We start from the raw sequence: 12,430 nt of genomic DNA on the forward strand, positions 1-12,430 counted from the left end.
GCCCACTAGAATCTGCATCTCAACAGGCCCTTTGAAAGACCAAGGTGCAGCAGTCATTCGCAGCTCCGTTCTCAACACAAGCTTCGCCTTGCGAAAAGGTTTGGCCCTTAAATTCCTACTGCATCATGGGAAATGTAGTTTCGTCTCTCCTTCCGGTCTCCTGTTTCCAAAGCGCTCTTGGGGAGAAGCCGAGCCAATCCGGAAATAGCCGAGTGTTGCCCGGAGGGCCTGTTCCTGCCCGGTTGCATTCTGGGAAAGGGCAGTTTCCGTTAGCTGCTGAAGACTGAGGCGCGCCACCGGCCACAGTCCCACGTGAAGTACTTGTGCGGACTTCGCGCCGCGGGGCTGCTCCCTGATAGCGGCCGAGCGTCCCGGAAACAGCGGGGAACCGGAAGTGGCCCGCGGAGGCTCGATTGCTGATCCGGGAGCTCGGTGTGAGGCGGCTGGGAGCGCTGCGACGGCGCCATGTCCTTGATCTGCTCCAGTGAGTGTTGGCTGCGGCGGACCGGCGGGAGGCGGGAGGAACGCAGCTTCTGCAGGCCGGGGTCCCCGCGGAGTCGCGAGAGGGCGCCCGGAGGCGGGGGCGGCCTGTCAGCACCCGAGTCCGCTCTCCTCATTGCCTGGTGCATTTGCGCAGTGACGCCGCAGGCCACCGGTCTCGTCACCGTCATTGTCGCAGGGCTCCTTGGAAGCCCATCGTCTCGTTCTGCCCAGTGGAAACACGCCTTAACCGAGGGAAGCTGGTGTGGGAAATGCTAGGATTTGTCCAGAATCCGCCTCCGATTGTGATCTGGTTCTAGGGTTTGGGCTTCCATTTCCCCACTTGAAAAATCGAAAGTAATACATTGGTGGTCTTAACGAGGTCGGGCATGGGAGTTTCTGCCATTTGCAAAAATCACTCAGTGATTTCGATAGAGACAAGGCTGGAAGTCAAGGATCTGGTTCCCAGCCCTGCGCAGTATGACTAATGAAAACTGCACATTTGCTAAGCCTTTATTGATTGACAACACATTTCCAAACCCGTGAGCTCATTTTATCCTCGCAAGAACGGTCTAAAAGAGAAATGAGTAACGATCGGTGTTTTACAGGAGGACGTAAGGCTTATGAACAGTGGGGTGTGTCTAAGGATATGCAGCTAGTAAAGTGGCATAGCTGGGGAAAAGAGTAGATTCTTCGACCCTGAACCCATGCCTTTTCCAATGCTATGTGCTGTCTTGGTATTTATTTTATTTTTAAGAATATTTTATCTATATATTTACAAGCAAAGAAAGAGAAAAGGAATGGGTACTGTAGGGCCTCTTGCCACTGCAAACAAACTCTAGGCCCATGTGCCATTTTGTGCATCTGGTTTTACATGAGTACTGGGGGAATTAAACCTAGGTCATCAGGCTTTGATAGCACCTTTAACTGGTGAGCCATCTCTCCAGCCCTTCCTTTTTTATTCCCCTGGTTTTTTGAGAGAGAGTCTTGCTCTAGCCCAGGCTGACCTGGAATTCACTATGTAGTCCCAGGCTGGCCTCGAACTCGCGGTAATCCACCTACCCCAGCCTCCTGGGTGCTGGGATTAAAGGTGTGCACCACCATGCCCTGCCCTTTTGATATTTTGTTATGACATGCAGATGTCTTCTTTTCCTCCTGTTTCATTATGTTACTACCTTCCCATTCTTCTGTCTATTCTCTTCCTGCTCAGGGTGTTACTGTTGATCCAGAGAAGGAAAGGAAGGAATGGAAATGACAAACAGAAAAGGGTATCTCTTACTGAAGACAGGGCTGTGTGCACAGTATTGTCACATGCATTGTTTCCTTTCAATCTTTTTTTTTTTTTGAGGTAGGGTTTTGCTCTAGCCCAGGCTGATCTGGAAATCACTGTGTAGTCTCAGGCTGGCATCGAAATCACAGCAGTCCTCCTACCTCTGCCTTCCGAGTGCTGGGATTAAAGGTGTGCGCCACCGCACCCTACACCTTTCAATCTTGAGAGAGCTCTTTTATATGCCCTAGCACCATGTAGGGGAGGGTATACGTGGTTGAATCTGCAAGGTGAATTGACAGTAGACAGATTCACAGGGGGAAAGCCCTATTTCTTTACACGCTTAATTATATATGCATGAGAATCCTGTAAAAAGTATCAGACTAAGGGAAGCTTATATAGCCACAAAGAATGGAGCTTAGGTCTTCAGAATAGTGACACCACAAGTTATGGAGGGTGAAGAGAGTTACGTGGTGAGTAAAAGATGTCTTGTTATGCAGTAAGTCTCAAGTAATAAAAGTTGTCTTAGAGCAGTCCTCAAAAGAGTAGACAAGCTGTTTGAGCATGGCTGTGGCTTTCACACACCTGCTGAGACAAGCTAGTCTTTCCTGGTTAAGGGAAGTTCAGAGAACTTCCAGAGTTCCAAAGATGAGAGCATCAGAGAAGATTAGAGAGATTTTGGTTCTGAGCCTGCTTCTGAGGCCTTCCCGTCTTCATTAGTTCAATGTACTCAGCATGCCAAAGTTCCATGCTTTGGGTTATTGTTTTCTGAGTCCCAGTGCTGACACATATATTCACTTATCTCTTCAGATGCTTACCAGTTGCCCATCTGCACTGTCCTGGAGGTCAGTGACAGTAACTCCCATTTGCCTGGGTGCATTGCGTACTTCACATATAGTAAATACTGTTATGAAATACTATGAAGAAGTATTTTTTTTTTTTTATTCAGTGCTTGTCACATTGCTTTATAGTTTCTGATCTGTCTTGGGCTCCAGGCAGATAGTAGAGATTTGAGGGGTGTAGTATATATGTCTCTGTCATGTGCGTAGACATTTTTGTTTAAAAATGAGATGGGGGGGTACAAGGCCACCCTGAGACTACATAGTTAAATCCAGGTCATCCTAGACCAGAGTGAGACCCTACCATGAAAAACCAAAAAGAGAGAGGGAGAGATGGGGAGAGGAGGGGGCTGGAGAATTGGCTTAGTGGTTAAGGCACTTGCCTAAAAGCCTGAGGACCCAGGTTCAATTCCCTGGTACCCATGTAAGCCAGATGTGCAAGGTGGCACATATGTCTGGAGGCCCTGGTGCACCCATTCTCTCTCACACACTCAATCTGTTGACATCTCTCTCTCGCTCTCAAAAATTAATAAATAAAATATTTTCAAAAAAATGAGATGGGATTGGGTTTATGCCTTCTCTGTAGGTACCTTGCACAAGTATTTGGGCAGTAATTATTTGTTGACTTTTATTGTTGGTATTTGTTGACTTTTATTGTTGGTGGGCTTAAGAAAAGCCAGTTAAGTAGCTAACGAGCAATCTGGGGCCAGTACCAAGCTGACTTGTTGTCAGATACCTTGCTTCCTCACTGTTGAGTGTGAGGATGGATGATTTGTTGGGGCCAATGCAGCTCACTGCCTGCCTTTCTCTGCAGTCTCCAATGAAGTGCCAGAGCACCCTTGTGTGTCCCCCGTCTCTAATCATGTGTACGAGAGGCGACTCATTGAGAAGTACATTGCAGAGAATGGCACAGATCCTATCAACAACCAGCCCCTCTCAGAGGAGCAGCTCATCGACATCAAAGGTGCCTGCTGATGGCCTCAGTCCAGGGCCAGCTCAGCTCAGCCTGTGAGGGTGGGAGATGGAGTCAGTCTGGTGGAGAAGATGGTGGCTTTAATGGCTAAGGAATCTGGGGGAGGGGAGGGTCCCCTGATTATGGTTCTTCATACCTGTTTTCCCCCTCTTGGTAGTTGCTCACCCAATACGGCCCAAGCCTCCTTCTGCAACCAGCATCCCTGCCATTCTGAAAGCCTTGCAGGATGAGTGGGTGAGTTCCGAGAAGAGAATCGGTGTCTGGGTTGGGACTTGGAAGGATGGATGGGGCATCATTTCTTCTTCCTCTTCTCTACCTTTTATTTATTTAATTAATTTTTTGAGGTATGCTTTTGCTATGTAACCCAGATTGACCTGGAACTTGTGATCCTCCTGTCCCAGCTTCCTGAGTGCTGGAATTACAGGTGTGCATCGTCACACCTGGCTCTTTTGGAGGGAGGAGTGTTGGCCTCATTCAAGTGTTCTACTACTGAGCTGCCCCCTTATTTTCTGAACAGCCTTCTTGTGAGGAGCAGAATGGTAGCACAGGGAGGAGTCTGGTGTTGGATGGCATGCAGATATCCATTCTAAACCTCTGCGCTGCTTATTAGCTTTATGACTGGGCATGTTGCTCACTCTGAGTCCTGATTTTCCTGACTGTAGTACACAAATTAGTGCTGTCTCTCTGGGTTTTATGAAAAGTAGAATAAAATTAAAGTCTAATCTTTAAGAGCAGCACCTGATAGATACATATGTGCTCTAGAATATGAATGAATGACTCAGTCACTCTTGAGGGACTATCTAGCATGTTCCCTTACCCAGGGTGATCAATAGTGGCAACTGCGTTATTATTCCATTTCAGAGAATGGGCAGCATTATGTTCATGGTATGCGGGAAGGTAGGGGTGGGAGAAGATGGCACCCACTTCTCTCTGTGTACCCAGTGGCTGGTGTGGGGTAGAGCTGGTGTCTGCCCATGCATTCAGGATCTCTGGGATGTTGCTTGGGTCTCTGAGCAGCTCAGGTTGGATTTCGTATAGGGCAGAAGGTAGAGGCCTTCTCAGGGCTGACTGTGTGCTTCCTCACAGTGGTCTTTCCTTCTCCCAGGACGCAGTCATGCTGCACAGCTTCACTCTGCGCCAGCAGCTGCAGACGACCCGCCAGGAGCTATCCCACGCTCTCTACCAGCATGATGCCGCCTGCCGTGTCATCGCCCGTCTCACCAAGGAAGTCACTGCTGCTCGAGAAGGTGCAGCCTTTTCCTTGCTGCCCCTAGCTCTGGTCTGGCCCTGCTTTCTAACAACCCATTTCTAATATTATTGTTTTTCTCAGCCCTGGCTACCCTAAAACCACAGGCTGGTCTCATTGTGCCCCAAGCTGTGCCAAGCTCACAGCCAAGTGTTGTGGTGAGTGTCCCCCACTTTTTGACTAGCAGGCCTAGGTAGTTCTCTTTATGCTGATGTTTTTGGTGTTTTGCACCTTTCTCACCCTCCTGTTTCTTCTCTACAGGGTGCAGGAGAGCCCATGGATTTGGGTGAGCTGGTGGGAATGACCCCCGAGATTATCCAGAAGGTGAGTCATGCTCTTCCTTACTGGGACTTCCAGTAGGCCCTCACTTTGCCTCATAGTCCTTGGGTCCAGTGTAAGAATGGGACATGTTGGGCAGTAGTGTGGAGGGGTGCAGACATGGAGTCTGGGGCCAGATTGCCTGGACAGTTTTTTGTGAGCATGATGACGTTGGCTTTCATTTCTCTTGCTTCTGAACAGGGATCTCTTTCACAGTATCTATTTTACAGGATTGCTCTGGGGAAGATTTCATTACTGATAGTGCAGCTTATAGCTCTTGGTGTTATTAGAGTTCTTTGTTGATATTAAAACATTTTGTTGTGTCTGGTATTTTTTGTCTTCAAGAGGAGACAGAATAGGAGTTATCATCTTCATCTTAAAGATGAATCTGAGACGGAGGCAGCTCAGGAGAGGCAGAGCTGACCTCCTCATTAAGATCCAGGGCTCTACTGAACATACAGAATCCTTGTTTGTGGAGCCCCGTAGTGTCTGAACAGATCAGGTTATTGCTATGCATCTGAGCTCTCACCTTCACAGCATAGTCCTGGTCCCTGAGCTCTATAGCTTGGCTGGTGTCCTTGCTCTTTGGTGACCTTGGCAACAGGCTTTTTTGAGGTTCATTTTCTCAGCTGGAAAATAAGGTCATAGGCACCCACCTCATAAGGTTAGGGTGAATGTAAGATAGAGCATGTTAGTTAGCCCTTAGTATAGTTTGACAGACAGCATGTTCTTATTGACACCAATGAAAGCATAGGGGTGACTAGCATTTGTTGTGCTTTGTCATTGCAAAATCATTTGTCTCAACCTCCCCATCTTCCCCAGCTTCAAGACAAGGCCACCGTGCTAACAACAGAGCGGAAGAAGGTGAGTTCTCCTTTAGAGGCAGGCAGGTGAGAGTGAGTTGGCCTGGTGTGAGTACTTGTCTGCTTTGGGGGAAAGGGTTAGTGGAAGCCTGTACTCATTGTTGCTCTGCTTGGGGGCCTTTTCCTTTTATCAGAGGGGAAAGACTGTGCCAGAGGAGCTGGTGAAGCCAGAAGAGCTCAGCAAATACCGGCAGGTGGCATCACATGTGGTGAGTGGCCGGGTCTCCCTCCCCTGGAGTCTTGTTCCCTGATGTTTCTGCGTCAGCTGGGCCAGGGTGGGGAGCAGAAGGGAAAGAGCTCTCGCCTTGGCTGCTCTTCCTGCCCAGCCATGTAGTGAGTGAGTTGCAACCAGGCAGAAAGCCAAGCTGGATGGATCAGGAATAGAATGTATTTCTGTTCCCTGGCTGTGGAGGGTGACTGGGGGGTCACAGTGAGAGAGTTGTTGGCTCTGGCGTGCCAGGATTTGGCCGTGACTGGCTTGATGTGGCTCTCTTTGCAAAGGGGCTGCACAGTGCCAGCATTCCTGGGATCCTTGCCCTGGACCTCTGTCCCTCCGATACCAACAAGATCCTCACTGGTGAGTTTGGGTGTGGCCCAGAAGGCCAAGACTTGTGTGTGCGGTGAGTGGGAGGGGGAGTGAACAGCAGGGGAAGATGTAAGCCCCAGATCCTCTTCATGGTTTGGGGGACAAGATGACCTTTAGCAAAGAGCCTGATTAATTTGTTCTTCTTGGGATCTTTTGCAGGTGGGGCGGATAAAAACGTTGTTGTCTTTGATAAGAGTTCTGAGCAAATCCTGGCCACTCTCAAAGGTCATACCAAGAAGGTCACCAGTGTGGTGTTTCACCCTTCTCAGGTAAGACAGTCTCATAGCCACTCTTGGTCCTCTCTTGAGTCCAGTTTCAGTGTTTAGGCTCTCAGAAGTAATCCCCCAATCCCTGCTGTCTCCTTGGCGAAGTGGGACTGAGAAAACTCTTGACTCAGGAATGGGTATTGATGGACCTCACTTTGGAACAGGTGGATTGTCCTCTGAGTAGGCCCTCCTAAGCTAGTGGTCTTCAAGCCAGTGGAGAAAGGAAATGCTGTTAGACAAAGTTTATTCACTGAAGCATTTTGTATTAGGGAATGAAAAAAACCAACCTTATAACATTCATTGTATAAACTACAGAAACCAAAGCTCAGCACAGTGCTCACTGCCAGGTGACTGGGGAAGACAGGCAGACCCATGTCCCCATGGCTTCCAAGGGTGCGGCTCAAAACCTGTTGACTTGGCAGTGGTGTGAGTTCAAGTAGATGAGAACCTTTGGCTTAGGGGACAAATGTAGCTCAGTAAGGTAGGTGAATGCTCTCATGGGATTTGAGCTTTAAGTCTACTGTGAGTGTGCGACTGGACTGGGTGACTGGAGCAGTGCTTCCCCGTTGGCTTTTCCCTTGACCTTAGGGCATGAGAAATAGAAGAATAATATAGCAAACTTTAAAAGCTAAATTTGGGCTGGAGAGATGGCTTAGCAGTTAAGCGCTTGCCTATGAAGCCTAAGGACCCCGGTTCGAGGCTCGGTTCCCCAGGTCCCACGTTAGTCAGATGCACAAGGGGGCGCACGCGTCTGGAGTTCGTTTGCAGTGGCTGGAAGCCCTGGCTTGCCCATTCTCTCTCTCTCCCTCTATCTGTCTTTCTCTCTGTCTGTCACTCTCAAATAAATAAATAAATAAAATGAACAAAAAAATATTAAAAGCTAAATTTAATTCAAAGCACTTTTCCTATTTATTTGTTATTAGTATTTGTGTCTTTTATGATATTTGTTAATAAAAGATGACAGCTGCTTTTATCTTATGGCTGTTAATGTCCTAACTAGTAAAATGATTTGTATGGGACACAATAAATTAAGTTCTTCTTTCTTGTATAAAATTAGCTTGCCCCTGAAATCCAGGTGTGGAACATCACTTTGTAGCCCTCTCCAGACCCAGTGTTGCTGACCCATCCATTACTCTTTAGTTAGAAAATTAAGTTAAAAATTTCTTCATTTACACTGAAAGCACTTCTCCTATCTGGGAAGTAGGGTAGGGATAGCTATTGGATGCAGTTATCCTTTTTACCACTGGGTGGCAAGGCCTCTTGACTGGTGTGATGTCTGTTTGAGTAACATTTTAGTATTAGCTCTTTTAGGCGTCATTGTTTGGCTAGGTGGTTCAGGGCAAGGCTGGGCTGAAAGCAGAAGCAGTTGTTGGTAGTTGTGGCCATCCATGTCCCCATGGAAAAGATGGTTCTGGTCTGTTTCTCTTCTTGATCTTTGATACTCTGCTTTCTCTTTCAGGAAGTGGTGTTTTCTGCCTCCCCAGATGCTACTATCAGGATTTGGTCGGTCCCAAACAACTCCTGTGTACAGGTTGTTCGGGCTCATGAGAGTGCTGTGACAGGCCTCAGCCTCCACGCTACTGGTGACTATCTCCTGAGCTCCTCTGATGATCAGGTGCGTTCAGCTGGGGCCTTGAAGAGGCCGGCTGGTCCCTGAGCGTGAGCATCCTGGGATGAGGATCATCTTGCCGGGGGCAGCCAGTTTTCCAGCGTGCTGGTGGGAGGTGTTTCCTCTGGTGTGGGCAGTGGCTCTGCCCGGGCCTACTGAACCATGGTCTTTCCTGAATGCTGTCGGACCTTTCTCACTGGCTTCTTGGTCTCTTGTTTCTAGTACTGGGCCTTCTCTGACATCCAGACAGGACGTGTACTCACCAAGGTGACAGATGAGACCTCTGGATGCTGTAAGTGGCCTTAGGGGCACTGCACTCTTTTGTTTGTCTTCTGTCATTTGTTTTTAGATTTGATTCAATCATTTGCTTATTTGTTCTTCTAAAGACAATATTTGCCACTGGCACCTGCCTAGTGCCCATCTTGTGCCGCACAGTAAAAAGTGTGAAGAGGGGCTGGAGAGATGGCTTAGCGGTTAAACGCTTGCCTGTGAAGCCTAAGGACCCTGGTTCGAGGCTTGATTCTCCAGGACCCACGTTAGCCAGATGCACAAGGGGGCGCATGCGTCTGGAGTTCGTCTGCAGTGGCGGGAGGCCCTGGCGCTCCCATTCTCTCTCTGTCTCTATCTGCCTCTGTCTCTCTCTGTTGCTCTCAAATAAATAAATAAAAATGAACAACAACAACAAAAAATTTAAAAAAAAGTGTGAGAAGAGATCTCAGCCTCCTTGTGTGCTCTGACCTCAAGCCTCTCCCCTTCTCCACAGCTCTTACTTGTGCGCAGTTTCACCCTGATGGTCTCATTTTTGGAACAGGAACCATGGACTCTCAGATCAAGATCTGGGACCTGAAGGTAGGGCATGAGGGCCTCATGGAGCTTAGGGGCAGATTAGGGCTATGGCACCTGGCCCTCAGGGTATCTCAAGGCTGGGGAGAGCCTAGCTCCTCATGTGTGGATTGGTAGGTGTAATTTGAGGGCCCTGGGCTGGCTGGCTGCACCTGCTGTTGTAGGATGTCTTAGAATTAGGAGTTTGGTGAGGCCCATTTACTTCCTCCTGATCAGTAAGTAATGTTTCATTCTTCACCCCCACCCCCCACACACCGTAGGAGCGTACCAATGTGGCCAACTTCCCTGGCCACTCAGGCCCCATCACCAGTATTGCCTTCTCTGAGAATGGATACTACCTGGCTACAGCAGCCGATGACTCTTCTGTCAAGTTGTGGGATTTGCGCAAGCTTAAGAATTTTAAGACATTGCAGCTGGACAACAACTTTGAGGTATGTTGCCCCTCTTCTACACTCTTGATGGTTTCTCCACATTTGTTGATTATACAGTTATGTAAGCTGTTTTTGTCTCCATTTTTGGAGCTTTTGTTCCTTTGTGTAACCTTATTTTGTGGTTTTTCAGGTGAAGTCACTGATCTTTGACCAGAGTGGTACCTACCTGGCCCTTGGGGGCACAGATGTCCAGATCTACATCTGCAAACAGTGGACAGAGATTCTTCACTTTACAGGTAGAGGCCTGGGTCCGGATAGAAGTGGGGAAACATCACTAGGGGAAGAAGCTCTGGCTTGGCCCACATTTGTCCAGGCTAATTTTTTTTCCCTTTTCATTTTTGTAATGCAGGGATTGGGGTGGGGCTCATGCATGCCAGTCAAACATGTAAAATTGCATAGCGGTGAGTGCTGGTACTAGCTGTGCCCTCCCAAGCTGTGTGTGGTGAGGAGCAAGCTCTATCATCTCTCTGGAGCCCTAGCAAAGTGGGAAAGGCCAAAGATTGTTTTAAGGTTTACATGAAAATGTACACATACACAGTGTAGGTCAGTGTCCGATACACAGGAAGGGTTTGCTGTGTCATTTGATAGTTGTGTTAGTTTGATTTGAGCAGTGATTAAGACAGAACCAGACTTGGTAGTGGTGACATTTGTAGTCAAATTGGGAAGAGCAGATAGAGGGTGATTTAGTAGATTTTGTTTGCTTTTTGTGGTATAATGTTTGAACTCAGGGCCTTGCCTCCATAAGGTCAGTGCTCCACCAATGGTTAAATTCCCAGCACAAGTACTTAATGGCAGTTGGAAGTGATCAAGAAGAAAAGTGTGAGAGGCTGAGGCAGTACATAAGGTTTCTGCCCTCTCCGTCCTATGGCCCAGGGCATGCAGCTTCTATCTGGGAGCTTTAGCTTCTTCATCTTTAAGAAGGGGTCTTGTAGGTGTGATAGATAACTTATACCTGCAATCCCAGCACTCTTGAAGCCGAGGCAGGAGGATTGCCTCAAGTTTGAAGCCAGCCTGAGCTACAGAGGGACTCCCTACCTCAAACAAAACAAAAAGCCACAGAAACCAAACTAAATAAAAAAAAAATGGGGATGTTGGCACTGGTTTGTGGCATGGAGGTGGCCTGCCTGGTGCTCACTCAGATGCTAATGATTGGTAGCAGCTGCCGTGTTTTTGATGAAATGCTCATCCTCAGTTGCAGGTTGTGAGCAAGAGTCAACATAGTTTCTTACACCCTATGCTCTCTTAAGCCCTGTGCACTGTGTCAGTGGCAAAGGTGTCATAGTCTTAACTGTGAGGCCCACTGGCTTGATTTCAGCTGCACACTGGGCCTGAAACTGTAATTTGGGGCTGAATTAAGTAGACCAGCAACCTGAGACCACAGAGGGGCTTATCATTGGGGAGCTGGTGGGCTCCAGGTGTGATCCTAAGTCTAGAGGGTATTTGCCCTGATGTTTAAGTTACCTGAGTCCCACTTAGGAGGGATTGCTCAGCCTTATCAGCCTGGAATCTACTCACTCCTGTGCTGTGTGCTCAGATTGGACCTCCTTGAGCCATTCCAGGTCCAAGCAAGGAGCTGGAGCTACTCATAAACCCACAAAGTGGTTTTCAGCCAAGGTTCCTAGCTGAGCTGAAAGTGGACTTGCTGAGAAAGCTCAGGAGGAGGACTGTTCATTCATCCCACTGACAAATGGTGGAGTGCCTGCTTTGTGCCAGGTTCTAGCACTGGAGAAATGGTGAGCAGATGCCTGCCTTGAGACAGTGCCGTCCCATGCAGTGCAACCTGTACGACAGGTTGTATCAGGAATATGGCATTTGATGTGAGTGTCCAGCCTTAAAGGAGAAAAAGCCTCTCACAGCTGCCTCTTGTCTTTCCTCAGAGCATAGTGGCCTGACCACAGGGGTGGCCTTTGGACACCACGCCAAGTTCATCGCTTCTACCGGCATGGACAGGAGCCTCAAGTTCTATAGCCTGTAGGTCCTACGTCTTCACAGACACCAGGCCTTATTCCAGTAGTCCATTAGAGTTAGGGGTGAAGGGGTGTCTTGTGTGGGGGGAGGGGGGTCTATGGGGTTTGACATCCACATCATTTCACTCTGGCCTGAGTAATGGTCTGAGCCAGGGTTCATGGAATACTCTCATCCATGTAGCCTCCAGGGCCCCACAGGAATGGACATGGTGGGCTGGAGGGAGGCCAGGGGGACGTCACCTTGTAAAGGGTTGGGGCCCAGTGCCTCCCCAGTGGTGGTGGTGGTTCCATACCCACTGTTTCAGTTCCTCCAAGACAGGCAAGCTAAAGGAACTGAAGGGGCTGGTCAGGAGGGTTTGTGCAGGTTTTTGTAAGCAGTGATCTAGTTTCATTAAAAAAAGAAAATAATAAACTTGGTTAACTCCTTGTGTCTGTCTGAATCAGGGACATCTTTAGTGGGGAAGGTTAAGGGGAAGGGGCACAATGTGGACACTGGCTACCAGGAATCCCAGTGTTCCCACCCCCACAGCAGAAGTAAAACAGCGTAAGTATGTAAGCCATTTGTCAAAAGTTTTATACCCTCATAGGTCTTGACCTTTCCAGGGCCTCCAATCACTTGTGCTGTACTTGTGTCCTGGCCTTGGCTTCTCCCACAGGCCTGAAAGGCAGGAGAAGCTCAGCCTGCTGGGAGGAGCTGTGAGTGGATGTTGGCATGTTACAGCTCTGCCCCAGCTGGTGTGAA

General features: G+C 48.5%; 1 protein-coding gene across 1 annotated transcript; it reads left to right on the top strand.

The window, feature by feature from the left end:
• Nucleotides 1–243: 243 nt before the first annotated feature.
• Nucleotides 244–12,116, top strand: Prpf19 (pre-mRNA processing factor 19). Its single transcript, XM_004667687.2, has 16 exons — nt 244–484; nt 3,401–3,550; nt 3,717–3,793; nt 4,665–4,806; nt 4,890–4,963; nt 5,067–5,129; nt 5,946–5,987; nt 6,121–6,195; nt 6,488–6,563; nt 6,732–6,841; nt 8,298–8,453; nt 8,670–8,739; nt 9,211–9,296; nt 9,551–9,721; nt 9,852–9,957; nt 11,599–12,116. The coding sequence occupies exons 1-16, from the start codon at nt 466–468 to the stop codon at nt 11,694–11,696; spliced, it is 1,515 nt and encodes a 504-aa protein (XP_004667744.1). The 5' UTR covers nt 244–465; the 3' UTR covers nt 11,697–12,116.
• Nucleotides 12,117–12,430: the final 314 nt, after the last annotated feature.

Source organism: Jaculus jaculus, chromosome 1 (assembly GCF_020740685.1).
Source record: "Jaculus jaculus isolate mJacJac1 chromosome 1, mJacJac1.mat.Y.cur, whole genome shotgun sequence".
NCBI classification, from domain to species: Eukaryota; Metazoa; Chordata; class Mammalia; order Rodentia; family Dipodidae; genus Jaculus; species Jaculus jaculus.

Excerpts from the sequence above, each read along its gene's own strand:
- Prpf19 (XM_004667687.2), top strand. Across the intron at positions 8,454-8,669 it reads TGAGCTCCTCTGATGATCAG|TACTGGGCCTTCTCTGACAT; the intron begins GTGCGTTCAGCT and ends TCTTGTTTCTAG. Across the intron at positions 9,958-11,598 it reads AGAGATTCTTCACTTTACAG|AGCATAGTGGCCTGACCACA; the intron begins GTAGAGGCCTGG and ends GTCTTTCCTCAG.